This window comes from Orbicella faveolata, unplaced genomic scaffold (assembly GCF_042242905.1).
Source record: "Orbicella faveolata isolate gen_17 unplaced genomic scaffold, um_ofav_v1 contig_24, whole genome shotgun sequence".
Classification (NCBI taxonomy): domain Eukaryota; kingdom Metazoa; phylum Cnidaria; class Anthozoa; order Scleractinia; family Merulinidae; genus Orbicella; species Orbicella faveolata.
Window position 1 is genome coordinate 13,604,405 of NW_028301552.1, and position 27,814 is coordinate 13,632,218.

Below are 27,814 nucleotides of genomic sequence, written 5' to 3' on the forward strand. Positions count from 1 at the left end.
TTTGTTATTTTTGTCTCTGTTTTTGTTTTTTGTTTTTTTAATTTTTGTTTTCGTTTTTGTTTTGCTAATTTTTGTTTGTTTTTAATTTTTGTTTGCGTTTTTATTCCTTTTCTTTTAACAGAAAAAAAAAAGACGACAACGAAAAACAAAAACTAAACAAAGACAAAAATTTAAGAAACAAAAATGGAAACAAAAATTAAAAACAAAAACAAACAAAAATTAACAAAACAAAAACGAAAACAAAAATTGAAAGGCAAACAACAAAAACGGAAACCAAACTTTAAAAAAAAAAAAAAAAAAAAAACGAATATGAAAACAAAAATTAAAACAAACATTAAAAAAATAAAAATGGTAGGTGACCCTTCTGGGCTGTCATAGATAGGGTTAGGAACTGAGGGGGGTGGTGTGTACTAATTAATCTGTAGGCTGAAATCATTCTGACCTAAAGAACAAACTGACCTACAACATACACATTATAATGCACTGCCAGTTTACACATGTAAATCTCACCATTTTCTATAGCATCTATCACTGCATCAGTATCCTTGCTTCTGATGCAGTCAATGAGCTGTCGATGTGACCTCTCATTTGAACTGTCAAACCTTCGAAGGCCAGAAATTCCTCCCTTGGGAATACTGACACAGGACTTGGGCAAGGCTCGTCGTCCTTCAAACAACAGAACCAAGAGCAGATCTACCAGTCTCATGGTGTCCAGAACACATCTCTCGTCACCTTGGAGGGCTTTTTGGATTGCATCAGGAAGTCCAGCTCTTAATAAATCCTGTCAGTGAGCAAACATGTACGTAACATGTAAAGGTTGAGTTAAGAAGAAAATAGAAAGGCCTAACTACACACTGGAAGTACACTAGAAATGAAATAAATATACGTACACTACAGTGATTAAAATTCAAAATGAAGGTAAGTTTCAGTATAGGGAATTCTGACTGATGGATTATTGACGAGAAAAAAATGATGTACTTGCAAAGAACCGAGATCAAGAAACATGTACATGTACATATCCACATTGTTTGCAAATTCCTTTTCCAGCAATCCAGTGAGTCTACATGTATGTCCAGAAGTCAGAAAATTTCTAAATGGTGGGATATTGACCAGACATAAGTTAAGTACATGTACAATGCAAGGAACTGAGATTGAGCTACAAGTTCATTGCTTGCAAGTACTTTCCCACCAATCAAGCAAGTCTACTTCCAGTAGTCAGAACAGAGGCCAGGACATCCAGACTTAATTATAACATAATGGCAGTTTAAAATTGTTCCCAAGTCTACATGTATATACAATAGTTAATGTTATGAAGTAATCAAAGATCTTTGCCACTGATCATGATTTTGACTACAAGTTACATCATTACCCTATGAATCACAACTTGGACAATCTCATGATCCATGTATGTATTGACTCTCCAATGTAATGAGAATCTTACAACTACAGTTTATAACAAAAAGCTGTTACAAGTTAGATACATGTAGCTGGCATATTTACATACATGAGTAACACTGGGTGATCCTCTGCACAGTGTTGATAAGAGACTAACGATGGTGGACACTGATGTACTGTTGCTTTTAGAGTCTGGCGTGGCTCCACTACTTCCTGTTTTCTCACCAGCAGAAGCTGCAGCACTTGCTAGCCTCTCCAGCAGCTCGCTGCTCAGTCCATGTTCAGCCAAGGGGGCAGGATCAACACCACGGCGGGTAAACCGGTCAGCAAGGGACGCAAAGCACCGAAGAGCACCATCAGATACCTGTAAACATCGGGAAGAGCACTGTTGCTGTTAAACTTGTATTTTGATACCTGTACATATTGTTGATTTTGGAAGATTTAACAGTTGTGGCACAAGTAAAACAACTACATGTTGTATAATTGAGGGCACATTTGACCACACATACCAACACCAAAAAGGCTAGAGAATAGGAAACTCAGGCATTTCTTGTGGAGACCATTTGTGCCACACAACACAATGGGTATTGAGTGAGCAAGTTTTTCTTTGTCAGAAATTGAGTGAGTGCCAAATAAATAAATGTCACTGGCCAAAACAGATTTTTAAATTTAAAAAGATAAATTCAGAGAATTTAATTATCACAGTTTATTATATGCCTTTGTCTTGCAAGGACTGGGAACTACCAAATTCATGAATTTGATTGGCTAAAATCGATATTGAACGTGGTCTAGATTTTCCCATCTAGACCTGCATCTAGACCGGTAATTTTTTTTGCAGTGAAAAAGTTGCAAACTAAAATGCAAAATCATTGACTATTTATTTACGGAAGTGCCTAAAAGCCTGATGAGAAAAAAAAAAGTAAAGAGGACAAGTAAACTTTGGCAGAATTAAATTCAGCTCATCACCATTTGCAAGCAAAATGTCTGTACTGTTAGTACAAACTAGTTACATTGAACAAATTAAACTGATCTTGCTTGCCATATACATCTGTAATAAACATCTTATTAACCAAGCTTAGCCGGTCTGTATGGGAGAATCTTGACCATGGTCAAGATTCTCCCATACAGACCTCCTGCTTGGTTAATAAGAGCTGAGTAATAAACAGGAGTATTCCATAAACATTCTCATAGATATTCTGCACCTGAGGTAAGGTAGACAGTACTGTAAGGTACTTGTACATACCTATAGGAGGGTACAACTGAAATTCTCCTCACAGAGATCTCCAGAACAAAGACACTGAGTTCGGCTCTTTGTTACGCTAATTGAATAGGTTTTCAAGACTGCAATACTGTGTATCTTACCATAATTATTGAATACGGTTAATGAGATTTTAGCACTTACATATGGGTCTTCGTGCTTAAGCAATGTTGACAGTGATTTAACGCAAGTTTCTAGGTTGGTGTCCTGTGGTTCCATCCTTCCACACAATCTGGTTACCACATTCATGGCAGAATGAAGTGTGTCCTTGTGCACAGCACTCCCAAACTCACGGATAAATGTTAGTGAACACTGAAGGCCACCTGCCTCAAACACAGCCCCTGCCTCTCGAGTGCATATCAGTTCCAGAACCTGGATTCAAAACATTTCCTCTTAGTTTGTTTATAAAAAAGTAAATGACATTTGTATCAACAGTGGAACCATGTTAATACCATCATCAATGGGTCATGAAAATTTGGTCATATTAATGGAGTGGCAGTACTAGCAGGGCGGCAGTATTAATGGGGTGGCTGTTTTAACAGGGTAGGGTCAAATTTCACGAATTGTCTAGATTCACTGACCCATTAACTGCTATTATCATGATTGCACTTTTAAACAGCTACTCTTTACTAAGTACAATTGCAATTGAAGAAGCTTGTCATAAAAGGGGATAAGTGACGATTTTGGTTGCTTTTCTTTTTTCTTGCTCCAAATTAGCTGAATTTTTGCACGTGGTCTTCAATGTAATAGAAAAACGTGTTCCTGTATTTTTGCCGCTGGTTTTTGCTTCGCTTTCTAAAGACGCCGCTAGGAAAACCGAGTGGTTTTTTGCATACGCAATATCCTGAAAACGAAGCAAGGTTTAGCGCAAAAACTACGGGACATTGCTAAACATACCTAAACAAAACTCTATGCGAAATTTGGAGCGTTTTCGACAAAGTTCACTTTTGATTAAAATACCTAACGCCCTTTTCCCGCCGAGGCTGCAAATAAACGAAGCCGGGCCTTTGTTATGATAAACAGAGCCGATCCTTTGTTATAATAACCAAGCCAAGCCTTTGTTATAAGTCGAAGTCTCGCCTCGGTTTATCATAACAAAGGATCGGCCCGCCGCGACCGCAGGGACTTTGATCTCACTTAGAAAGCAGCAAAATGTCAATTTCACGCAACGTATAAGCTCAAAAATGTTGATTTTAGGTCAAAAAAGGTTTAAATGTTGATTTCACGTTAACGCGTGACGGCAAGGATGTTTGTTTCACTTAGAAACCAGCAAAATGTCAATTTCACGCAGCGCATAAGCTCAATGATGTTGATTTCAGGTCTAAATAGGTTAAAATGTTGATTTCGCGTTAACGCGTGACGGCAAGGATGTTGGTTTCACTTAGAAACCAGCAAAATGTCAATTTCACGCAACGCATAAGCTCAATGATGTTGATTTCAGGTCTAAATAGGTTAAAATGTTGATTTCGCGTTAACGCGTGACGGCAAGGATGTTGGTTTCACTTAGAAACCAGCAAAATGTCAATTTCACGCAGCGCATAAGCTCAATGATGTTGATTTCAGGTCTAAATAGGTTAAAATGTTGATTTCGCGTTAACGCGTGACGGCAAGGATGTTGGTTTCACTTAGAAACCAGCAAAATGTCAATTTCACGCAGCGCATAAGCTCAATGATGTTGATTTCAGGTCTAAATAGGTTAAAATGTTGATTTCGCATTAACACGTGACGGCAAGGATGTTGGTTTCACTTAGAAACCAGCAAAATGTCAATTTCACGCAGCGCATAAGCTCAATGATGTTGATTTCAGGTCTAAATAGGTTAAAATGTTGATTTCGCGTTAACGCGTGACGGCAAGGATGTTGGTTTCACTTAGAAAACAGCAAAATGTCAATTTCACGCAGCGCATAAGCTCAATGATGTTGATTTCAGGTCTAAATAGGTTAAAATGTTGATTTCGCGTTAACGTGTGACGGCAAGGATGTTGGTTTCACTTAGAAAACAGCAAAATGTCAATTTCACGCATCGCATAAGCTCAATGATGTTGATTTCAGGTCTAAATAGGTTAAAATGTTGATTTCGCGTTAACGCGTGACGGCAAGGATGTTGGTTTCACTTAGAAACCAGCAAAATGTCAATTTCACACAGCGCATAAGCTCAATGATGTTGATTTCAGGTCTAAATAGGTTAAAATGTTGATTTCGCGTTAACGCGTGACGGCAAGGATGTTGGTTTCACTTAGAAACCAGCAAAATGTCAATTTCACGCATCGCATAAGCTCAATGATGTTGATTTCAGGTCTAAATAGGTTAAAATGTTGATTTCGCGTTAACGCTTGACGGCAAGGATGTTGGTTTCACTTAGAAACCAGCGAAATGTCAATTTCACGCAGCGCATAAGCTCAATGATGTTGATTTCAGGTCTAAATAGATTAAAATGTTGATTTCGCGTTAACGCGTGACGGCAAGGAGGTTGATTTCTCTTAGAAACCAGCAAAATGTCAATTCCACGCAACGTATAAGCTCAACAATGTTGCTTTTAGGTCAAAAAAGGTTTAAATGTTGATTTCACGTTGACGCGTGACGGCAAGGATGTTGGTTTCACTTAGAAACCAGCGAAATGTCAATTTTACGCAGCGCATAAACTCGATGATGTTGATTTCAGGTCTAAATAGGTTAAAATGTTAATTTGACGTTAACGCGTGACGGCAAGGATGTTGGTTTCACTTAGAAAACAGCAAAATGGTAGGAGCCCATGATGGGCTCCTGAAAATGGTAATTTCACGCAACGTATAAGCTCAAAAATGCTGATTTCAGGTCAAAAAAAGGTGTAAATGAAAATAAAATGAAAAAAATAAACGTTTCAATAAACACTTTTTCAAATATGGCAACGTCTTCAATGGCTAAAAAATCACGAGATAAAACATAGTTTTCGACAAACGCGATCGTAGCTTTATGTCACGCACCGCCATAACTTCCAAGTTCAAAATGCGCTGGTACCTCTTATGCCTGATGAGGACAACAACTTTGGCGGCTGTTTAGTTTTGGATTTAAGAATTTGATGACTCCACGTGAAAACGCTCTATAAATAGGGCTGACAGATTAACAGATTAACCCTTCTGCGCAACGTACGGGTCTCCATACATCTGCATGTCCCCTGATCCCAGAAGCTCAAAACACTACAAATCATGCCGATTTGAAATAAAATCAATGCAAACTGGATCACAGATCTGTTACAATCGATCGCCACTTGCTGGCCATTATTATGTTTAAATCTAGTTACCAGTTCGAGAAACGTCCGCAGAACGTAATCGCAATGCATGCCGGGAAGGGTCTTTACACCTCGTGCGCGGGAAGACATGGCGGTCGATACAAGACAAATTTTATAAGTCTAAAACCAGTTCTCGCTTTCCAAACTTTGACGCTAGCAACGCTTGGCAAATGGGCCACAACTCACCAGAGGGTATTTTTCTTGGGCAAGAACTGCTCTTGGACTTTGCTACCTGGCTCGATCTGACTTCGAACGCCGATAACACAATTACGGTATATCAGCTGCCTTCGAAGTTTCAGAACACATTTTGATTCTTTAAAACGTGCTGATGACTTACGGGTTTATCGAGGCTTTATGATGCCTCTCAACCACCAGGTAGGCACACAAGGTACTTTAAAACAAGGCTTAAGATATTAGTTGACAGAGCTCTAATACGGCACATCTCTTTTTTGTTTGATGGCATTTCGTTTGACGCTCGATCGATTCACGTGTTGTGTTCATGTCACAATAACCGGTGTAAACAATCCGTTCCCAGATTTCCGCTCTATATGCTGTGGGATTTGGTTTTGACTTCATACACTATAAACAGTCTGCCCGTTTGCTGTTCAACAAATAAACTCCTAAAGACATGGCTAGGAAAAGCCAAGTTTTTTGCCTACGTTTTAACTCGAAAACAAAGCAAAAACCAGCGACAAAAATACAGAACCACATTTTTCTATTACATTGAAGAGCACATGCAAAAACTCAGCTAATTTGGAGCAAGAAAAAAGAAAAGCAACCAAAATCGTCACTTATCCCCTTTTATGACTAGCTTCTTCAATTGTATCACATTCACACAGAAAATCACACAAGACAAACTATGATTATCAGACATTTTCTTAAAAAAAAACTACAAGGACAGACTTGTCTGGTAAGATTTTACACTATGGCTCCAATATGGCTAGTATTTTAAGGATAATATACCTTCAGTTAAAATGTTGATCACATTGTTTGCCTAACATGCCTTGCAACTATAGACAGTTTCAACTATATATTTACATTTTTCTTCATGTACAGTACATGTATATCATTGCAAAATTTAACTGAGCCTTTACCCTCTAAAACTAAAAGATAACTGTTGCTGGGCACCTTGCAAACTTACTTTGACACATTGTTCTCCTAAGTCTTTACTGGTCCTTGATGATAAATCAACCACTACTAGCCGACTGCAAAGGGCCTTGATGGCTCCCTCCACAGCCACAATTCGTCTAGTACACTCTGCTGACACATCAAGGTAATATGTAATGGCTCTGGCAGTTACTTCAAGTACATTTTCAGGAGCACACTCATCCAAGAAGATCCGGCACAAGGCTGGAAGAAATGTTCGTGGAGGGCAACTGTAATAGGAGTACAGTTAGAGGTTTTAGTGATGAGAAATCATTCTATCTCTTGAGGTACATTCAAGTAAAATGGTACAGGGCTTGTAACATAGATCTGTGATCGAGGTTGCGTTGATTTTATTTCAAATCGGCATGATTTGTAGTGTTTTGAGCTTCTGGGATCAGCAAACATGCAGATGTATGGAGACCCATATGTTGTGCAGAAGGGTTAATCTGTTAATCTGTCAGCCCTATTTATAGAGCATTTTTATGTGAAGTCATCAAATTCTTAAATCCAAAACTAAACAGCCACCAAAATTTGTTATTCTCGTCAGGCATAAGAGGTACCAGCGCATTTTGAATTTCGAAGTTATGCAGTGTGTGACATAAAGCTAAGATCGCATTTGTCGAAAACTATGTATTTATCTCGTGATTTTTAGTCCTTTAAGACGTTGCTGTATTTAGAAAAGTGCTTATTGAAATGTTAATTTGTTTTATTTTATTTTATTGTTATTCAAACCTTTTTTGACCTAAAATCAACATTTTTGAGCTTATACGCTGCGTGAAATTACCATTTTCAGGAGCCCATCATGGGCTTCTACCATTTTGCTGTTTTCTAAGTGAAATCAACATCCTTGCCGTCAGGCTTTAATGTGAAATCAACATTTTAACCTATTTAGACCTGAAATCAACATCATTGAGATTATACGTTGCGTGAAATTACCATTTTGCTGTTTTCTAAGTGAAATCAATATCCTTGCTGTCAAGTGTAAACGTGAAATCAACATTTTAGCCTATTTAGACCTGAAATCAACATCATTGAGCTTATGCGCTGCATGAAATTGACATTTTGCTGGTTACTAAGTGAAATCAACATCCTTGCCATCACGCGTTAGCGTGAAATCAACCTTTTAACTGTTTTTGATCTGAAATTAATATTTTTTTAAGGTTACGCATTGCGAGAAAAATCAACATTTTGCTGTGTTTTAAGTGAAATGAACATTTTTACGGTCGTGTGTTGACGTGACAACAAATATAAGTTTTTTGCATACGTAATGTCTCAAAAACGAGGCAAATTTTTGACAAAGTTCACTTTTGAGCAAAATACCTAACACCCATTTTCTACCGAGCCCTTCACGTGAACGAAACCGGGCTTTGTTATAATAAACCGAGCCGATCCTTTGTTTTAATCCTTGGTTATAATAAACCGAGGTGAGACTTTGACTTATAACAAAGGCTCGTCTCAGTCTATTATAACAAAGGATTGGCTCGGTTTATCATAACAAAGGCCCAGGCTTCGTTCATCTGAAGGGCTTGGCTGAAAAAGGGCATTAGGTATTTTTCTCAAAAGTGAACTTTGTCAAAAAAGCTCCAAATTTCGCATGCAGTTTTGTTTAGGTATGTTTAGCAGTGTCCTGTAGTTTTTCTACTAAACTTTGCTTCGTTTTTGAGATATTGCGTATGCAAAAAACCACTCAGTTTTTCTAGCGGCGCCTTTATAAAACAAAGCAAAAACCAGCGACAAAAATACAGGACCACCTTTTTCTATTACATTGACGACCACATGCAAAAATTCAGGCCCTTTCATGAATTTTTTTTTTTTCACCCAAATCGTCACTTAGCATTGTTTTGCACTCACCCATTCAATTATTACAATTAAAGACGTATAATTTATGTACCAAAAAAGTGAATTTTACAAAGCACTTTTCATGCTTATCTAAGGAGTAAGAAGGGCTGATATGTCCCATGGTGTGATGATGAATAATGATGATGATGATGAAGAAATAAGAAGTTGATGGCTCTTGGTAGTAAAAGTATTACATTTTTGCATTATGAGTGTAAAAAAAAATCAATTGACAATATTGGAAGGAGTTGCTCAACATAATTCGAAATTGCAGTGTAGGAATATAAACAAAATTCCTCTAAAATGTTTATGTACGCATTTAAAACAATTAATCTTACCCATATAAAAATAAAATACAATGTACATAGTTTTTAAGAAAAATGACATAACATTATTTCAATAAAATGCCATTAACGAAAAAACCAATTCTCTGTTCTTAATAACGTCAGTGACTTTAGATCATCGCTTCTTTTGACACAACACAAATTACTCCTTGGAAAGCCATTTCACTGCACGACTTTCATCGTCACAAAAAAAGAGAAAATATTAAGCTTAAGTTCAACTCAAAAGAATTCGGGAGAGAAAATAGTTATTTGCTTTGCTATTCAATTAATTCGCACAAAAGTCAAGCGAACAAATCTGGGACCACGACATCTGACAATTCGGTCTTATTAGACACGAGAAATGTAAACCATAGGTGTCTGGCAAGTTTAGAGATTTTTCACCTTGAATTTTTCATATTAAAACGCTTTTCCCAACGACTGATTAATAAACGACAACGTTAGAAGCAATAAATCACTGGGAATCAAATAACAAATAGATTGAATGTCATTTATAAGCTTACTAACCTTTCGAAACACCGGTCGATATTGTCCGACATCAACAGCAACATACACAACTGCTCCAAAGCGATGAGTTGCATATCTCTTTCGTCCCCTTGCCCCATACTTAGCCATTCTAACAGAGTATCAGGATCCACGTCCACCATTTTCCCAGAGAATGGACGTCAATTTGAGTTAGCAAAAATACGACTTAAATTTTCAACAAATGAAGATCAGGAGGATCTATAGGCAACAAAGGACTAAAGTCCACGACGTCTGGACTTCACACTTGCGTGAGAAAAACAGTGTAGCTTTCGTCTAGGTTTCACAGATGTCCCGGCTTAACCACCGTACGTAATCCAGAGTTATTATCGTTATCTTTGTGGATAAAGGTATAAAAAGGCTCCGCGATTATCTTCGATAGTTCGTGTCACGGAAATGCTCTCTTTCACAGGGAGTCTCTGGCCTCGTGTTTCCTGCCTTATACCAGCCAGTCATTCGTCTGAATTAGTTATCATGAGGCGTACTACATCCCATCATTGAGGCATCCACCGCTCCAGAGGACACCATTTCTGTTTCGGAAACACCTGAAACCGAAAATAGCGTTGTAAAACAGCCCACACAATTACTAAATCTCGCTTTCTTTCGTTTCTTTCCAAATGTAATGTTGTCAGAGACCTTACCGCAAACAAAGCCTCTTTCGGAAGTTGGATGAACGCGTGGAGATTGGGACTTACTCGATCCATGCCTCCACCGAAGAATACGGCGATCGTGTTTTGTAGTGCATGTTGTGTTTGTGGAACTGTGTTTCGCCGTTTTTACTCGTTCAAATGGAACCGATTTTCGAATGCAGAACACCTCCAGCGTCCCCAGAGCTAAGCCGTCTTGTAACAAAGCGCCGTTGCCCATTTGGAGAGTCCCCACAGCCGCAGAAGCTCCCAGCAACTGAAAGTGTCATGGCGCGCAATGATGGAATTTACGCAGTTGATCACAGTTCTAGTGGTAGGTTATGTTTTTTTCAAAATTCCTCGCAAACAAGTGAATGAAAGTTAACAGGTAGGCGAGTAACGATGCAAATTTTTACATTGCTGATTGTGAATGGTGCAGTGTCCCAATGATCAATCAGCTTTAGAAAACAAAGCCTGCCAACCTGTCCCCCTTAGTAACCGTGGCCTAATCCCGGGGCGGCACATACCTATATAGCTCATATAAGGGAGTACCCCCCCGCCCCCCCGAGGCCTAATCGCACGGGGAATACGCATGGTTTTCATCATTTATGCTCGAAAATTTGAGCATTATACTTTTGAGCGTCACCCTCTGCTCAAAACAACAGCATTCTGCCTAAGATTATGCTCGAGAAGCAACATTATGCTCCACTGATCTTGGTTATATTTGATGCCCTTTTCCATCCCTGCAGACAAAAAATACCTCCATAAGTCAGAAACACAACATTTTATTGCATCAGTTGCAACTTTACAGGCAATAAACAACAAATAATGCTCAAAAGCACTCTCTGATCAGTTTGCTAGCAGGCACAGAATTTTAGATGTAAAACTGCATTGTATCTCGTATTAAATTGAAGCATCAATGATCACTCGGTGTAGTCCTGTAAGGCAAGATTCTGTAAATGGCCAAACGTTGTGGTCAAATTAAAGAAGACGCTCTCAGATGATACGAATGAAGGCTACATCAGTAGAACAAGCTAAATTAGTTGGCACAAACCAAAAAGACAAAACCATTTGTCTTCCACCATCCAACAGGGTCAACAGCATCCACTATTCCATCTGCCCTCCCAATTTATCTGGGAAGCTCATTCTTCAGGTTTTCAATTAGGGTACAATCATTTAGAAAAAGCGATAGATGATTGATATTGTTTTGCCACAAGGTGTAACTGACAGATTTGATGAGCACTGAGAAGTTGTGCAGCCTTGAATATTTAAAATCCTTACTAAAAGCACTTGAAAGTAAAAATTTCTCCCTAAAGTTATGGAAATATTTATCGTTATCATTATCATTATTGTTAATATTGTTATTAATTATTATTCTCTAATTATGCTGAAAAAATGCCCATTATACTGGCATTATGCTCGATGCTCTAACTATAGCATTATGCCCAAAATTATGCTGGCATAATGCCTCTAAGCCTGGTCTAGATATGTACATCCAAGTGACATTGTAACAATTGCCACAAGTAAGATTACTGGCTAGTACACTATAAAGTTTTGTATGCGGATTGGGAAGGCTTTGCCCTAAAGTCCAACCCTTTACCCTTTTGTATACAACTTTGACAGAAAAGTTACCCCTTTCAAATACCTACATATGAACACTGCATCCCTTCTTATTATGAGCGGGTCTTCTGACAGGGTAGGATTGAAAAACAAAACAAAACTTATGCGGCATTTTAGGGGCAGATTGTGCTATAAGAATGTGCTTGTAGCATTTCTCTTGAAATAGATATCTTGTAACTTACTAGTGATATTTTGTAACCATACAGGTTGTGCATTTCAAATGCTTATGAACAGTCAAAGAAGCCAAACAGATGTTGCCCAATCTCCTGCTTTACCAACAACAACTATCACTTTATCTCTATGCTGGGTTTGTCATCAACAAAAGGAATCTATGCCATGTGCATTTTGTGAGCACAATGTGTGTGAGATGTGCGTGCGACAGTGTGACAAGTGCTTTGGAGTGTTCTGTGCGTTCTGTTCAACAATCAACTATGACAATCATGAAGATCGTCCGTTATGTCTAACTTGTCACCATGAAGAGTTGCGACAACAAAGAAACAGAGCAGTTCAAACAGGTCCCATGCAGCAGCAGTCAATGACGTGGAATGGACAAAGGGGACTTGAGGGGTACAGGCCACTTACAACCTAGGGGCAAATGAACGTGAGTGAATCTAGGAAAACACCATCCTGTTCCCACTTACCTTTTGGGTTAAACCATCAGAAATGTACATTTGAACAGAGAGACACAAATGGTTGATTTTGGTTGTCATCAAAGAGGATTGCAATAAACTCTCTCAAAGACTGACACATTCAGGGGTGGCTCAAACTGTTGATTCTAGGGAAGTGTTTGCCTTAAACAGAGATTGGTGAGAGAAGGGTCAGAAAAGGCTATATCCCACTCTTGTGTGGGATCTGGGGTAATAAGTGTTACTGTTTTTCTAGGAATATATCTAAAACAGAAAGTTACTCAGTCCCTTGCTACATTTGTATCTGTTAACTCAACTGCACACAGGGAGGTCAGCCATTATGTTCCCACTTTGGTTGTTCAGATAAGCATGTTAATTGGTAAGGGTTGTTTTTGGAGTTGATGCTAATGTAACCTGTGCAAGTACATGTATACGCCTACAGTTGACACAATTCTACAACAGGTGATTTGCATGATGGCATCATAATTTGACTACAACTACCAGAATACTTCACTTTTTCTATTTCTTATGCTAATCAGAACAATTATTAATATTTGAATCCCATTTGGGCTTCAAAATTTAAATAATAAAGTAAAAACAATTAGTTGTAGTCAAGTGACAGCAACAGGCAAATCTGCTATTCCTAGATGTTCTTATGATCCACGGGAAATGTTAGTGCTCATTTCCAACTCTGCAGTAACTCTTTGCATTTGAGCTATGGACATCTTATAATGGTGTGCCTCAAACACTGCATGTCACCCAGAATGTTGCTTTTTACAAGAAGTTCTGCACTATAGTCCCCATGGTTTCTGACCTATTAATAGTTAATAGTAAGTTATTTATTTATTATGTTTGAGACAACTTGTAACCAGCATAGTTTACAGTTGTGTAAATAGTTTTACTTGTATGTTTATAAAGGTCTTATCCTGCCTTCTGTTCTTTTTAATTCTATCCATTGTCAGATGTCATTTACACGTTTCATTGTTTGCATATACCATTTCTGAAGGCTATAATGTCCTTCTGTTCTTTTTAATTCTATCCATTGTCAGATGTCATTTACACGTTTCATTGTTTGCACATGCCATTTCTGAAGGCTATAATGTTTTATGTACTACATGTATCTTGGTATTATGGTACACTTTGGCACAGTACAGAATTTCAACTTATACTGTATATACTTAGACTCAATAGTTAGAATAGTTGTCTGATTCTTATTTCCAGTGAAGATTATGAAGAGAAGTGTGGTCAAGTCACAGTACATAATGTAAGGCATACCTCCCCACTTCACCCCTTCTGTACCCCATCCCCTCTCCAGAATTCCTGCTGTGGGTTAATGGGAGACATTGTTCAAATGGCGTATTGCTTGGTAAGACTCGTGCAATGAATCCTAATCGACTGATGTTGAACAAATCCGGGAAAGGTGGGGGGGGGGGGGGGGGAGGGGAATTTGAGGTATATGAAACTGTAGGGAAGTCTGTCATTTAGTTACTTTGAAGGGTCTTAAATTAAAGTATTGTGAACAGACATACCTTATGGCTGTACCTTTTTAAAACTTTAATAGGCGCTACATGAAAAATTATGACTAGAAGACTTCCTTTCTTTGGTGAATTATTCATAATACAGGCCAGTTATGAGATTTGAAAGGGGTACCTATTTGCAATTAAAGGTACATGTATAAAAAAAAGGGGACCTTTTCTGTGAATATGGTATACCAAAGGATAAGAGGCGGGTCCCCTTTAAAGAACTTCGTAGGATACCCCCCACCCCCGAACGTCTTCTCAGTAACTCAAGTCCACGAGTGAGGGGTATTCTAAACTGCAAGCAGTCTATCTTTTCCTCGAAAATCCGTGGGGAAGAACGCAAAACAAGTAAGCGTGCGAGCGTGACGTGCGAGCGACGCCCGCGCTACTAGCGGCTAGCGGCATCGCCGCTTGCCGCTCGCACGTCACGGTCACGCTCACACGCTTACTTGTTTTGCAATTTTGCGTTCTTCCCCACGGTTTTCGAGGAAAAGAGAGACTGCTCGTAGTCTAGGGGTATTCCCCCAAACTTGTGGTGTGTGGTTGCACGAGACTGCTTCTTGAACTCTTAAGGTCAGCACACACTAGCGGACATGTTTCAGCGACAGTTTCCCTCGTATGACACGCCCGTTTTTGCCAAAAAGTTATGTTGCGGAGACAAAATTTTGTCCAGGTAACTTGAGCCAGGAAATTCAGGTGGTTTGAGTTTGTGCGTCTTGAAGCAGGGACAAAATGACCTCAGTTTTCAATGTCGCATCGTGTGCACTGCTCTTGCAAACTTCCCCTGTAGACAAAAACCAAAATCCGCTTCTTGTGTACCAGCTCTCGTACTGTCACAACAACATGCTTTCTATGCGTATTTAGTATAAATCTACTAGCGTTCTATCACGAATGCATTCGCTAATGGGCTACGCCACTCACTATCTATTCTGTGATAGATAGTGAGTAGCCTAGCAGTGTGCCCTTGTCAACAAAATGACGGCCGCTTCTTGGCGTTTTCGAAGTGTCTGTGAAGAAGATTTGGATAAAGTTTTGAACGACTAGTAGATTTATACTAAAACAATTAGATTATTCGCTCTCGATTTCTATGCGTGATAGAAATCTCGAGCTCATAATCTAATTGTTAAATACGAAAGGGCTTGTCCGCGCAACATGTGCCTTGTGAATCCCACTTAAACCTTTTTCGGACCGAATTATGGAATTGGAAAGTCCTATATCCGAAATTGCAATTTCGACCGATTTTTCTGATCGCACGTTCTTCCTCGTTATCGAGAGAGATGTTGAGTGTGCACAAAACACATTACTGGTTTAACATTAAAATGGTACATCAAAATCTACACCGTATTTCCACGAAAAAAACGCCGCCTTGGTGTAAGCGCAGAACATTAATAAGCGCCACACCCCAGAACACAGCTCGCGCTCAAAAGCTGGGCTTACTACGCTCCTTACTTCGCCTTACGCTCATTTGCATTGATATGGCATTGAACTTATAGTTACAATGTATATCCATGCAAAAAGTACCCTCGAGTACTGAAGTGCCGCATCGAAACGTCGAAGAATTTAATGAGCGTTCTTTGAGTATTCGTACCTTTTTCGGAAGGTCAAAACAGCTTATCATCAATTAATATACCCAATTTGTCCCCGCGTATATGTACAAAGGTAGGAAAACTTTCAAAATTTCGCAAGGAAACGTCGTTAATTTGAATATTAAAGCGCGTTTACGTCTGTGGACCTCCTACATGTGCCATAGGACGGATGGAGTAAAGGAAAAAAAAGGTAAACTTTGCCTGCTTATTTGTCAGACATTTCTCCCAAAACATTCAGATTTACCTTCTTTTTGTTCCAGTTATAGATTGATGAACGTCCACACTACGCCAAAGATAGTTGAAAACGCAGCTTTATTTCTACGACTAGACCTACCGTCCACACTAATCCGTCAGGAAAACGGAACTCTTCGAAGACACTCTTCAAACCAGAGGAATTTGAAAACGCTGGCTCTTCGTTTTCGTTTGGACGGAAAACATTTTGTAGACGGAGCTTTACGAAAACGATGACGTCACGATAATCATGTGATATCCCTGCCCGAGTTTTCCTCAAACACAAATCCAAAATGACCAGTGATTGTTGCGTTTTTAAATTCCTCCGGCGTAGTGTGGACGGAAAACATTTGATACATTTTCAGAGTGTAAACACTGTTTTCAAATTTCTCCGGCGCAGTGTGAACGGGGCTTAAGATTCTTGCGTGCGCTTCCAGCAGCCAGCACGTCACAGTAATTTGTCACACCCCCCCTATTTTCGCATAATTGTGATGACGAAGGACTGATACAGCTTAACTTCGATCACGTCAACAACATCGATATTGCATACGCGATTAATCAACAGATTACTGAAAGTTCACTCCAGGTTTCCTCCTGTTTCCGACATGAAACATTTTCCACAGCCCTCTTACGTCAAAATGTGCGATACTAGCACTGCCGACTCGTGATAGAGAAGGTAGCCTCTGAATTCCTTTTAGCTTTTACGGTACCTGTTTCTCTTTAATAACTGTCGAGTTCGAACTGGACCCATTCAACCGGGATTGATATGTTTCAAAAAGATCATTTTTGTTTTGAAATGAAAAATTGAAGCTGTCAGTTTTTTTACAGAACATTATTAAATTGAGGAGAAACTAAGTCTGCGAGTGCGTGTTTTTGTCATTTTCTCGAGTGCGTAAGCTGGACTTGTGGGAGCGAAATTGCTCCGGCAATATTATGCCTAAGATATTGATATATAACATTATTGCACGAAACGGAATCGGTAAATTATACTCTTACTTATATATACTGTGGTAAATTAAGATTAGTTTTCAGCCAATCAGCGCGCATCCGTGTGCGTGCAATATCATAGTATAAAATGGATGCCTCATTTCATCAGTTTTACGCGGACATCAGATTGGAAACATTTAAAAACTTCTGTGTTGAGTAATATTTACATTAAAAGATAAGTTTTGATATAATTTTGGGCTGCATGCACTGACTGATTTTAATGAACTACATTCAAAAAGCTTATTTTTCCCGTCAACGGTAAGTTATAAAACATAGCGTGAATTTACGAGTGACTGAAGATCTCTCTTGTTCAGTTTTCTCTTCTGACGTCAATAAATTGATCGCTAGCCGAGCATGTCACGTATCACAATATAGTGGAGGAAATGGATTAGACCCTCGATATTCTATTGATAGTTACATTACTTATATTGTAGCAAATTTACACTTGATGCTTGCGTTGTTCCCTTGTAGTTAATCAAGGCCGAACATCCGGACATCAAATGTCAATATACAAACGTGTAAGGCGTATGTAACCGAGCCTCATTCAAAAATAGATACATTACATATATAGCCACCCACTTCAAAATATCACGATATAATGGGTTACTATCGAGAGCTTTGATTTAATGACAAACACATGACGCTCCATAAGTCAGCTGTCCAAAAACTCTAAAAAAGAAAGACAAGTAACAAGTTAGTCGATCTTTTGTTTTTCCGAGATGTTGAGCTTAACTTGATAAAACACGTATCCGAACTGCCTACTTTCAACGATTAATAGCTGGCAAGTAGCCGACTGAAGTTTATACTACTCTTGAAGTTTCCGTTACAAAGTGCCTTCCTCAGTTTTGGACCTGCGAATTCTATTTAGCGCGGTTATATTCTAATACCCCGCAATAAGTTCACGGGTCTTACAAAATCTAGCACTGATTTGTTCTAAAGGTGCATGCAAGGGATGGCTGAGAAATTAAGCGAGCAGAGGAATTTAATACAGGCAAAACCAAGTAAAATTTTATAACTGCTTGTTTAATATGCTGAAACATGAAAGCTAGAGAACACGTTTCAGCTGTTAAATTGTACAGGGGTGCATGATTTAAGTGTACCAAACTAGAGCAAAATTCTGGCATAAAAAGATACTTTCTGTTCCGGGCTGGAGTCAAGCTATCAACAAAGGATTATTTTGCTACGTGGCAAAAAGTCTATCTGCTTATTTTTGAGGACTCTCAGTCTTCCATGAAGTCACGTGATTATCAGTAAACTGATTAACATTTTATTATAGTGCTATCAATAGAATTATTAGATACATGTAAAAGCACTAAATGACCACGTCCTTAATTAATTTTGCTGGTGCAAAAAAAAATTTAGCTGTCAACTGAAGAAAGTTTACATTGAATTGCAAATCATCATGCCCTTTGTCTCGGAGGACCATGTGAGCGTGTGTTGTTGAATCGGTTTCGAAGACAAAATATATATTTCCATGAGCATTGTATAACTTCACTCAAGCCGTGTTAAATCTTTGTATATATATGCTAGAGAGATCTTTTAAGCCGCGGAAAGCATAGACTGGTATGTATAGCGGTAGTTAAATGAACATACGCCTTATTATGAAAAGAATTTGATAGTGCCTTGTTCAAGTTGTTGTGACGGCCATCTTCAATTTGCACGGTGGAGCAAGACCGGGAGGAGATTGACAATCGCTTTTTCACTGACAGAGAAACTAGTTGTAGCTAGTTTTTGATATGAGAAATAACATTTATTTAAAGCGTCCAAACAGATCAAAGAAGGAATCTTTACAGCTGCAAGTTAATCTGATTTAAAGAGCGATAACCGAAACAAAACCAGAAACCCCAGCGTATTATCAGTTAAGTATTCGCAATGGTGTATGAATAGTAAATTGGCCTTAAGACTTATGGCCTTTTGGTCCTTTTGGGCTGTTAGTAACCCCGTCAAGGATAGTGTAAATAAATAAATAGCCGACTAAAATATTGTATTGTATTGTGTTGTATTGTAAGAAGAGTAAGTATTGTGCCGTTTTGTTGTAAGCAGCTTCAGTACAATGTAAGTAATTATACGTTTTGCAATGAAAAAAAAAAAAAAAAAAACCATCAAGGATTCTTGCTAAGTTGGGTTACGTTAAACGCTTTTTACCGGAACTAATTAGAAAATACAATCGTGAAACCACAACTTCCGATCGAAACTCCGTTCTTTTACATCAAAGACGACAGGAACAAGAAAGTTTCTAGGGATTGACTGTGGAGGTGTTTTCTGACAAAGGTCTTCTTACGCTTGTTAACTTGGTTAATCACCAAAACAAGGAAAACGCTATACTGAACAATGGGAAAACACTAAGATTACATAAAGTCCGGGATATGACGTCACAAGCTGAAGAACATCGTTTATACTACAGGTAATGAAAACCAAAAATATATGCCTTGATTCAAATCTCATTGCATAGATAATCTTGGGACAGCGTTCATTTACTATAAATAACTAAGCTGATGAAATAGTTCTTAAGTAAGCTTGATGAAGAAAACTTAACTGATGTTAAGGTCTCGATGAGTAACAACCAAAAGTAATCAAGGGAGAAGCGATTTTAACACTGACACAGAGGTCCGGCGATACGTACATTACAACTAACTCAAAGGGAAGTCCGTTTGTCCATACACCAGGTACGTAGCCAAATCAAATATAAACGACTTGTGAATGCATTACGTCTGAAACGATTGTTTGAAAACTGAAGGGTAAGATCCAAGGTTTAACTTAACATTTCCTGGTTTCAGTTCTTACAATTCTCGGACGCGTGCGGGAAAGTCTACTGTTGTATAGGTCGTTGCAGCGAAGAATCAGCGAAGTTTATGAACTAGGAAAGTCCTATAACAGTTGACTTCGGTTATATTTGAATCCTGGTCATTTTATTCATTCATATTGCCGTAAAATCTATACGTTATGAGTTCAACCGATCATTGGTGGTGCTTTTTCGCCTTGATTGCCGGAAATGCTGACTTAGAAATACGTGAATTTTCCGCCGTTTGCTTTCGTCAGCTACACTATTAGAACAAAAAATGCATAGATTGCAACTGAAGTCCCATACACCCAAATCTATTAATAGCACTTGTAATAAAATCAAGTTGTTGTTGACATTGCAAGTAAATAATCAAGATCTGAAGATGCGACTAGTTCACGATTCCTCTGCTAAAAAAGATCCCTTGCACACCACTAATGCTGCAGAAAGTCGGATCTGTGATTTGACTGACGAGGAACTACATGTAAAGGTATGTTCTTTAACAGCTCTATTTACTCATTACATCACTACAGAACAAAACTGGCAATACCTTTTTCTTACTGGTTAGCTTCCGAGTGACGGTTACTGACAAACATCACTAAACAGTTCAATTCTCTCTCGATAATAGCAAATCTTTAGCGTACTTAGTTAATGACAATAATTAATTAATACGCTGTAGAAATCACTCAATTCTGAAAGACCAATACACTTCATACGCTCTTAATTTCCTTGCCGCCGAAGAAATTGAAAATTGTACCGGCCTTCTTGCAATAAGAGAGTTTTCGCTTGACCTATAGCTAAATATATACGCGCTAGGCTTAGAAGACTGTGCCAAGAGTCAGACGACAGATAGCGAGGGTGGCAAAGAGTTTATGCGAGACACGTGATGAGGGCAAAATTAGCGTGTAACGCGTGAAAAGCAACGAAAACACATACGTGATTAGTGAATTTATGATCAAAAACCGTTATTAAGCTATGGGACGTATGTGTAACGCGTGAATTTTGTCAAATTTTGTCAAACTCTCGAGTGAAACGGGATCACAATCCTCCTTCGTCCTGCTAGTTACGATTGATTGCAGTCGACCCAGGGCAGTCGATGCTTTGAGTGAGTCCATAATTTTACCATTTCTTTGAATAAACCATATGATACGTGTATCGAAGGATACCTAAATTCGCAATTAGCCAGTCAGAAGCCGTGTCAGAACTGTCTTGATATCCACGAACTCTCGGCCAAATTTGGGTACGGTAAATACGTACCTAATTATTCCATTTTTGGCTCGCTTTGGCGGCGTTGTATCTGGAAATGGGTATTTTGGCTGGAGTATGTCTAGTCAAACTCGCCTGATTTGCCGCCGAAGCCTAACAAAAATTGTATGATTAGGAATAGGTTATATGACCAAACCTTTCACGGTCACAAGTCAAAAATGCGCACACTAGAGATATGCAGATTCAGCTGCTCGGTACAACTATTAATAGAAAATCACTGAAATCACCAAGAATGGCTTATCCTTTGATACACGTAACTATGCTCTCGTGTGCTCAAGGCTTAAGCAATTAATGAACGAGTCATGAGGTGATGTAACGAAAGTGAAAGACTGTAGCTTTGTTTATCTAATCCTGGAGGCTTAAAAATGTCAAAAATCGCAAGAATTTCTTCCGCATGAATACTTGACGATCTTTACACATATTTCTTACGCTAAAAAACCTTCAGTCGCCGAGAGTTACGTAAGAAAGTGAACCCTATGACGCAAGAGTGATAAAAGTCGAAGATAAATTCAGCTACCTTAACAGCAAGTTTGATCGAAATGAAATTAAGCTATTACTCATCGACTTCTGGGAGCAGTTTTTCTCATTCCTTAAAAAAAGAAACCCTTGTTTGCTTGTTGTTCACTATGAACAAACCTCAACAAAGATAATTGTAGTTAGTAATATTCCACTAGAAAATAAAAAGCATGTGATTGTTGTTTTTATAAATTAGAATGAATTGCATGCGTTGGCCGAGACAAGTGCCTACTTGATCAGAACCGTTATCGGAAAGGTGCGGCCGGCGGAACCACCTACGCCAAAATGAATCTCTGGAATGAATTTCAGATCATGCCAGAAAAGTTATTTTCAGTTGAAAACTGACTCGTTCTTTCAGGCGTAGATAGCACGGATTTGACTCGTCACTCGAAAATTATTCTTTGGGGAACTTGCGTCAGTCATTGATTAGTTTAAAATGTCATTATTACTAGGAAGCCTATCTTGAGCCCGCACCACCTGCTCTGCTCAGCGAGTGGCTGTAGTAGTTATCCTTTAGTATGATCATCCGTCCTTGAAAGAACTGCTCACTGACAGGACATACAGTATATTATTTCGAAACGTGTCGAATTGCGGAACATAACCGGAAAAATAAGTACTATTTATTTTCTTTTTTCCGCCTTTTTGGAAAGAAAGGCAAGTCGACATATAACCTGGAAGAGTTTTAGCTAATCTAGCTAGCATAGCCTAGCACTTTGAAAAGCGTCTGTAAACGAGTTGTTTTGCTGAAAATTTATGCGTGACTGAGTTTAAACATTGAATCAAAGCCGCAAACAATTAGCCAGTTTCGAAAGCCTGATCGAAACCTGTTCTAGTAGTCTTAAGTTTATTAGAGGAAAGATTAGAACTCACGAGGAACGAAACTCCATTACACCGGTGAAGGCGATAGATTGATAACAGTTGGGTTATTATCAGCCTAACTGCATGAGTTATCCACCAACGTGATTAATAATTGTACCCAGCGAGGTTTGTGAATGACGTCAATGATTGAAAATCAAAGCTCTCAGAAAGCGCGACTTTGCTCAGCCTCATCAAGGTTAACAATGTGTACAGAAGAAGAGATTTCACACTTCAGTACTCAAATACAACAAGTGCACCGAACATGTCTGAAACACTCGTATAACGATAATTCAGTCACACGTTATCGACACATGAACTACCTCACGTCGTTTCAGCGACTGTTACAAAAGACCGACTTATGCAAAACAGCGATGATAACCATTAAAATGATGCTATGATTAGGATTCTCATCAAAAATCGCGGGATGGAAATAAGTGAAGGCATATTACAACAGACCAGTTTGCTTAAATGTTTAAATTATCCCTTCTTTTCTCTCCTGATTCTGCCTAATTTTCGCTACTGTTGACATACAGATCAGTCCTGTTTTCTCTACAGAGCTACTCACAATAATGGCGCCCAATTGCTTACAATTTTCGTTTCTAGACCGGCGCTATTCATTTCCGGATGAAATCTCAGTAAAACCAGTCTTTGCAAGCAAGCTGTGCGCGGACGCTGCGGAGCTGTTAGACTGAAAAGAAATCAGAGAAAAGGGAATATCAGGTCGACGTGGGTCCAACCTATTAATAGTATCGGATTAGATGTTGATTCCGTCGCCAGTCATGGACACAAGTCCCTCAAGGAGCAATCTGTCTTCGCCCTTTAGACAGCAGTGGCATGTATGTGGAACCCCACACTTACCCATCATTGCGTGACTCTACTCCGGAACAAAGAGTATCATTTTTATTACACATTTATGCGTTTTAATTACTTCCTTGTAAAGAGACACTGACATCAACTTTTGCTTTGCTTTGGTGAAAGACTTGAAAGGGATTTCACTGAGCAGTGTCCTTGAGGACAAATTTAAGATCTGAATGAGGATTGCTTACGAAATACTCAGAGGTACACATTCAGGCTGACTTACTCGCATTTCAGTTATTTCCGTCATCTGATGCATAACAACACGTACTATTCATCTGCCTTCATCTATGACGCCGTTCCTCAGTTTATCAACGTAACGTGAAAAAAGCCTAAACATCACGGTCATCTTCAATAAAACCTGGCTATTTCCCAAAAAGTCGCTTGGCTGATTCATGTGCACTCCATTGAGGCTTACTTGTTTTTGCTATACGAGCCCTCGGCTGCGCATTTTAGTTCGCAGCTGAGAAATTGCCTGACTGACTTGCAATTGGCGCACACTTCTTTAGCTTTCTCTCACAAAATATTGAGTCCGACGTCGTTCGTAAAGTCGCTCGTGCGCCGAAGCGAAAAGCCAAATACCAGCCCTTAAGCGCGAAACTCAAACACTAGAGCCTGCTTTCTAAACTAGAAAATACAATCTTGTTAGCAACTTGGTATCGGGATATAAATTAGCTATGATGATGATAATTTGATCATCAGGCCTTCGTATCTTGTTATTTTCGTGATTTCAGTGCCAGAAATTGTAATGTACGTAACTCTTGGTGATTGGTGGGATTAAACCTTAATTACGAATCGGCATGACAGTGCAAAGATTTTCTTCCAAAATGCTGACGACTCGGTCACAGGGCAAAAAATAAAAGCAATAATAATATAGCTATTAATAGATTTGAAATCGTTAATCATGTGACGTCAGGGTTTAGTTCCAGTTTATGTCACTCGACATTTCGTGACACCCCGCATGAGGTGATCTGATGACGTCACAAAAGTGAAAGAGTTAAGAAATCCAGGGAATCAAAACAGTATTACATTGAACAATCTTTCACATTGCTAACGTCTTTCGGACGTTAAGCCTTGCGTTAATTGCTGTGACGTGTATGCAGCACAGGTAACGAAAATATTCGTTAGCCATGATGTTCAGGCGACTGACATATTGCAGGTTGGTTTTAAGCTCTGACTCACACTGTACTGTACCTTCAGTCGAGTCTACATATAGTCATGATAACTAGTCAATATCCTCTCAGGATTTACCCCTGAACTCTTATTAAACATTGGTGATTCAATGCTTTTCGCGATATTTAGAAGAGAGGGAAGGATTTTGTATGTAGCCTGTAGCTACAGAAATTCCGAAATCACTGAGACTTTGGTGCAAATCCAGCCGATAATTTCTCATCAATTGCTCAGACATTGTGAAACCTTGAATGACCCACAGCATTGACGTATTCAACGCCTGGATTTAACGTATATTGCTGATACGATGGGTTACAGGAGCTGGAACTTACGCAATTTCTGTGCTTATTGTCAGTGTTAATAGTTTGACGTTTGTTACGGTAAAACTGATATTGATTGTTGCTTTTTTAAATTCCCGCGACGTAGTGTGGACGGGAAACATTTGATGCGTTTTCAGAGTGAAAACGCTATTTTCAAATTTCTCCAGCGTAGTGTGGATAAGGCTTACGATTCTAGCGTGAGCTTCCAGCCAACACGTCCTAGTAATTTGCCACCACCTCCACCTATTATTACAGATAATGACGAAGGACTGATACAGCTTAACTTCGATCGCATCAACAACATCGAAATTACATACGTGATTAATCAACAGATCACTCTTAAAATTCATTCAAGGTTTCAGTCCTGTTTCCGACATGAAACATTTTCCACAGCCCTCTTACGTCAAAATGTGCGTCGTTAGCACGCAGACGTGTGACCCTGAGAGACGGTAGCCTTTGAATTCCCTTTAGCTATTACAGTTCCAGTTTTCCCTTCCATAATTTTCGAATTCAAAATGAAACCATTGAACCGGGGTTGCTATGTTGAAGTAAATATTTTTGCTTTGAAATGAAAATTAATTCAGTTTGTCAGGTTTTTTGGTTGACCATTTAGATTGTAGAAGCTAAGCAATAGACTGCAAGGCTGATACTACGTGAAAAACGTTTCGAGACACCAACATGACAAGAACCGATAAAGTAGGATCACAACAGCGGACAGCTGTTTCGCCCTTCTTGGGGCTCGTCAGCACTGTGTAGCGAAGATATGTAACGCCAGCCCAAAAGCCAACGCACATAAATTGCAAAATGACACGTGCACTAAGAAACTAATGCTGCGAGGGTGTATTTTGAGCCGATTTTCTCGAGTGTCCAAGCTGAACTTTTGGGAGCGAAATTGCCCAATATTATGGCTAAGATCGTACATTAAGATATTATTATATAACAATATGTACGAAACTGAATCAGTAAATTAAACTCTTTGTTATATATACTGCGATGAATTGAGATGAATGTGATCAATTGAGACTAGCCAATTTTCAGCCAATCAGTGTGTGTGGGCGCAATATCGTGGTGTATAAAAATGAATATGCATTATTTCATCAGTTTATGTGGACATTAGATTAGAAGCGTTTAAAACTTCTGTGTTGAGTAATGCTTGCATCAATAGATAGGTTTTGAGATAATTTGGGGCTGCATGCACTGACCGTTTTTATTAAACCACATTCAAAAAGCTTATTTTTCCTGTCAAAGATAAGGGATAAAACATAACTTACGAGTGACTGAAGATTTCTCTTGGTTTTTTTTTTCTCTTCTGACGTCAATAAATTGATCGCCAGCCGAGCATGTCACGTATCACAATATAGCGGAGGATATGGAGGCTTAGCAGACCTTCGATATTCTATTGATAGTTACATTACTTATTGTAGCAAATTTGCACTTGATACGAACATCCGGGCATCCAACGTCAATGTACGTGTAAGGCGCATGTCACTGAGTTTCATTCAAAAATAGTTACATTACATATATAGTCACTCATTTTAAAACATCACGATACTTCGAAGCACCGCGATAGATACCGGGTTAATTAGAATCACGAGTTTTGATGTCAAACACCTGACGCTCCATAACTCAGCTGCCTAGTTCTCAAAAAAAAAATGTCATAATAATATAACAAAAAATCAGTCCATCTTTTGTTTTATTAAAGTACTATTGTTAGAATTATTAGAATAAAGCACTAAATGACCACGGCCTTAATTTTGCTGGTGCATGCGAAGATCTAGCTGTCAACTGAAGAAAGTTTGTACTGAATTGCAAATCTCCGTAGCGGTTTGTCTAGACCATGTGAGCGTGTGTTGTTCAATCGGTTTCGAAGGCAAAATATACATTTCCATGAGCATTGTATAACTTCACTCAAGTCGTGTCAAATCTTTTTTTTTAAATTTTTTTAAATTTTATTTTATTGATAAAAACATATTACAATATTGCAGCAAATTACAGAAGTAGTGCAGAAAAGAAGGTTGTTACAACTGATAATATTCTAATGAAAAATAGTCGATAATATATACGGTAGTAAATATTACAAAAAATATGTCTCTTTACCTTTGTAAAAATGTATATAGCCGGGGAAAGGGCAACATAGTCACGTCAAGTCATTTGTCTATTTCAAGCTGGATAATAAATTTAGATATGAATTCAGAAGTATCTTGTTTCTTTTACATTGTTTTGCAAGCATAGTGGTATTGCTTTGCATATAACAGAAGAAGACGCAAATCCTTTGTTTGGTTATCAGAAAGATTGGTGTTTGGTGTTGGTAAATTGAGAAAGCATTGTAGCGGGGTTAGGCTGACATTGATTTGGTGTAAACTATTGAACTATTGAAGAGACTCGTCACATAATTTCAAGAGAGATTGACAATCAAAGAATGCATGTTCAATAGAGTCAGTTTCACCGCACAGAACATATTTGACACAGTCAGTTATTCCAAATCGATTAAGTTCTTTATTAGTGACTAATACTCTGTGCAACAACTTGAAATAGAATTGTCTTAACTTATTATCCCGAGTGATTTTATAATTGTTTTGGATACAGTTCACCCAATTGTCAGCAACTTCAGGACAATTTTTCCGCCATGATTTAATAGCAGTAGGTTCTGTTTTGATTTCCTCAACAAATAGTTTATAAAACTGCTTGCAAAAAGTTTTCTTTAAATTGAGAGTGATATCTTTAGATAGTTGGAAATCGAAGTTTTCGCAAATTGAATTCAGATCCCCAAGGTCCATATGAACTGATGCGTAACTTTTTAGATAAGCGGGAATAGCTGAGGTGATTTGGTAGTATTGCAGAAAGTTAACTTTGATGTTATATTTATCGCTGAATTCTTGTGGTGAAAGATAATTACCTTGATTGTCCAGCAAGTCTTGCACAAAAAGAACATTACTATCCCGCCACACCTTCCAAAAGACCGATTTGTTTTCTATAGTTATATCTCTGTTGTTCCACAAAATGAATTCGCGTTTCAAGGGATCTTCGTGATTGCTACGCAGTTCTTGAAAGTGATCAAGGAGTTCTCGATAAAAGAGAGGGATTTTTCT

At 38.5% G+C, this 27,814-nt stretch overlaps 2 protein-coding genes and 1 long non-coding RNA gene across 5 annotated transcripts in view; 2 read left to right on the forward strand and 1 right to left on the reverse strand.

The window, feature by feature from the left end:
* The window catches only part of LOC110059176 (E3 ubiquitin-protein ligase HECTD1-like), a 34,196-nt gene extending 23,769 nt beyond the window's left edge, over positions 1-10,427 (reverse strand). For all 3 annotated transcript variants that reach the window (XM_089292900.1, XM_089292899.1, XM_089292898.1), the window contains exons 1-5: positions 9,751-10,427; positions 7,062-7,296; positions 2,798-3,025; positions 1,505-1,759; positions 511-781 (exon numbers count right to left, since the gene is read on the reverse strand). In XM_089292900.1, the coding sequence (XP_089149026.1) occupies positions 511-781; positions 1,505-1,759; positions 2,798-3,025; positions 7,062-7,296; positions 9,751-9,890 (1,129 nt within the window). In that variant the 5' untranslated portion in view covers positions 9,891-10,427. The remainder of the gene's footprint in view (positions 1-510; positions 782-1,504; positions 1,760-2,797; positions 3,026-7,061; positions 7,297-9,750) is intronic.
* A 29-nt stretch (positions 10,428-10,456) lies between these two features.
* Positions 10,457-14,165, forward strand: LOC110059289 (uncharacterized). Its single transcript, XM_020765990.2, has 2 exons — positions 10,457-10,725; positions 12,218-14,165. Exons 1-2 carry the CDS (start codon positions 10,509-10,511, stop codon positions 12,598-12,600), a joined length of 600 nt encoding a protein of 199 aa, XP_020621649.1. The 5' UTR covers positions 10,457-10,508; the 3' UTR covers positions 12,601-14,165.
* A 4,988-nt stretch (positions 14,166-19,153) lies between these two features.
* On the forward strand, positions 19,154-23,614 carry LOC149110483 (uncharacterized). The gene is made up of 3 exons (XR_016207959.1): positions 19,154-19,627; positions 20,106-20,230; positions 22,984-23,614. It is a non-coding gene; the product is annotated as an uncharacterized LOC149110483 (long non-coding RNA).
* Positions 23,615-27,814: the final 4,200 nt, after the last annotated feature.

Coding starts and splice junctions, on each gene's coding strand:
- LOC110059289 (XM_020765990.2), top strand. CDS start 10,509: ATGTTGTGTTTGTGGAACTGTGTTTCGCCGTTTTTACTCGTTCAAATG. Junction 10,726..12,217: donor AGTTGATCACAGTTCTAGTG/GTAGGTTATGTT, acceptor GTAACCATACAG/GTTGTGCATTTCAAATGCTT.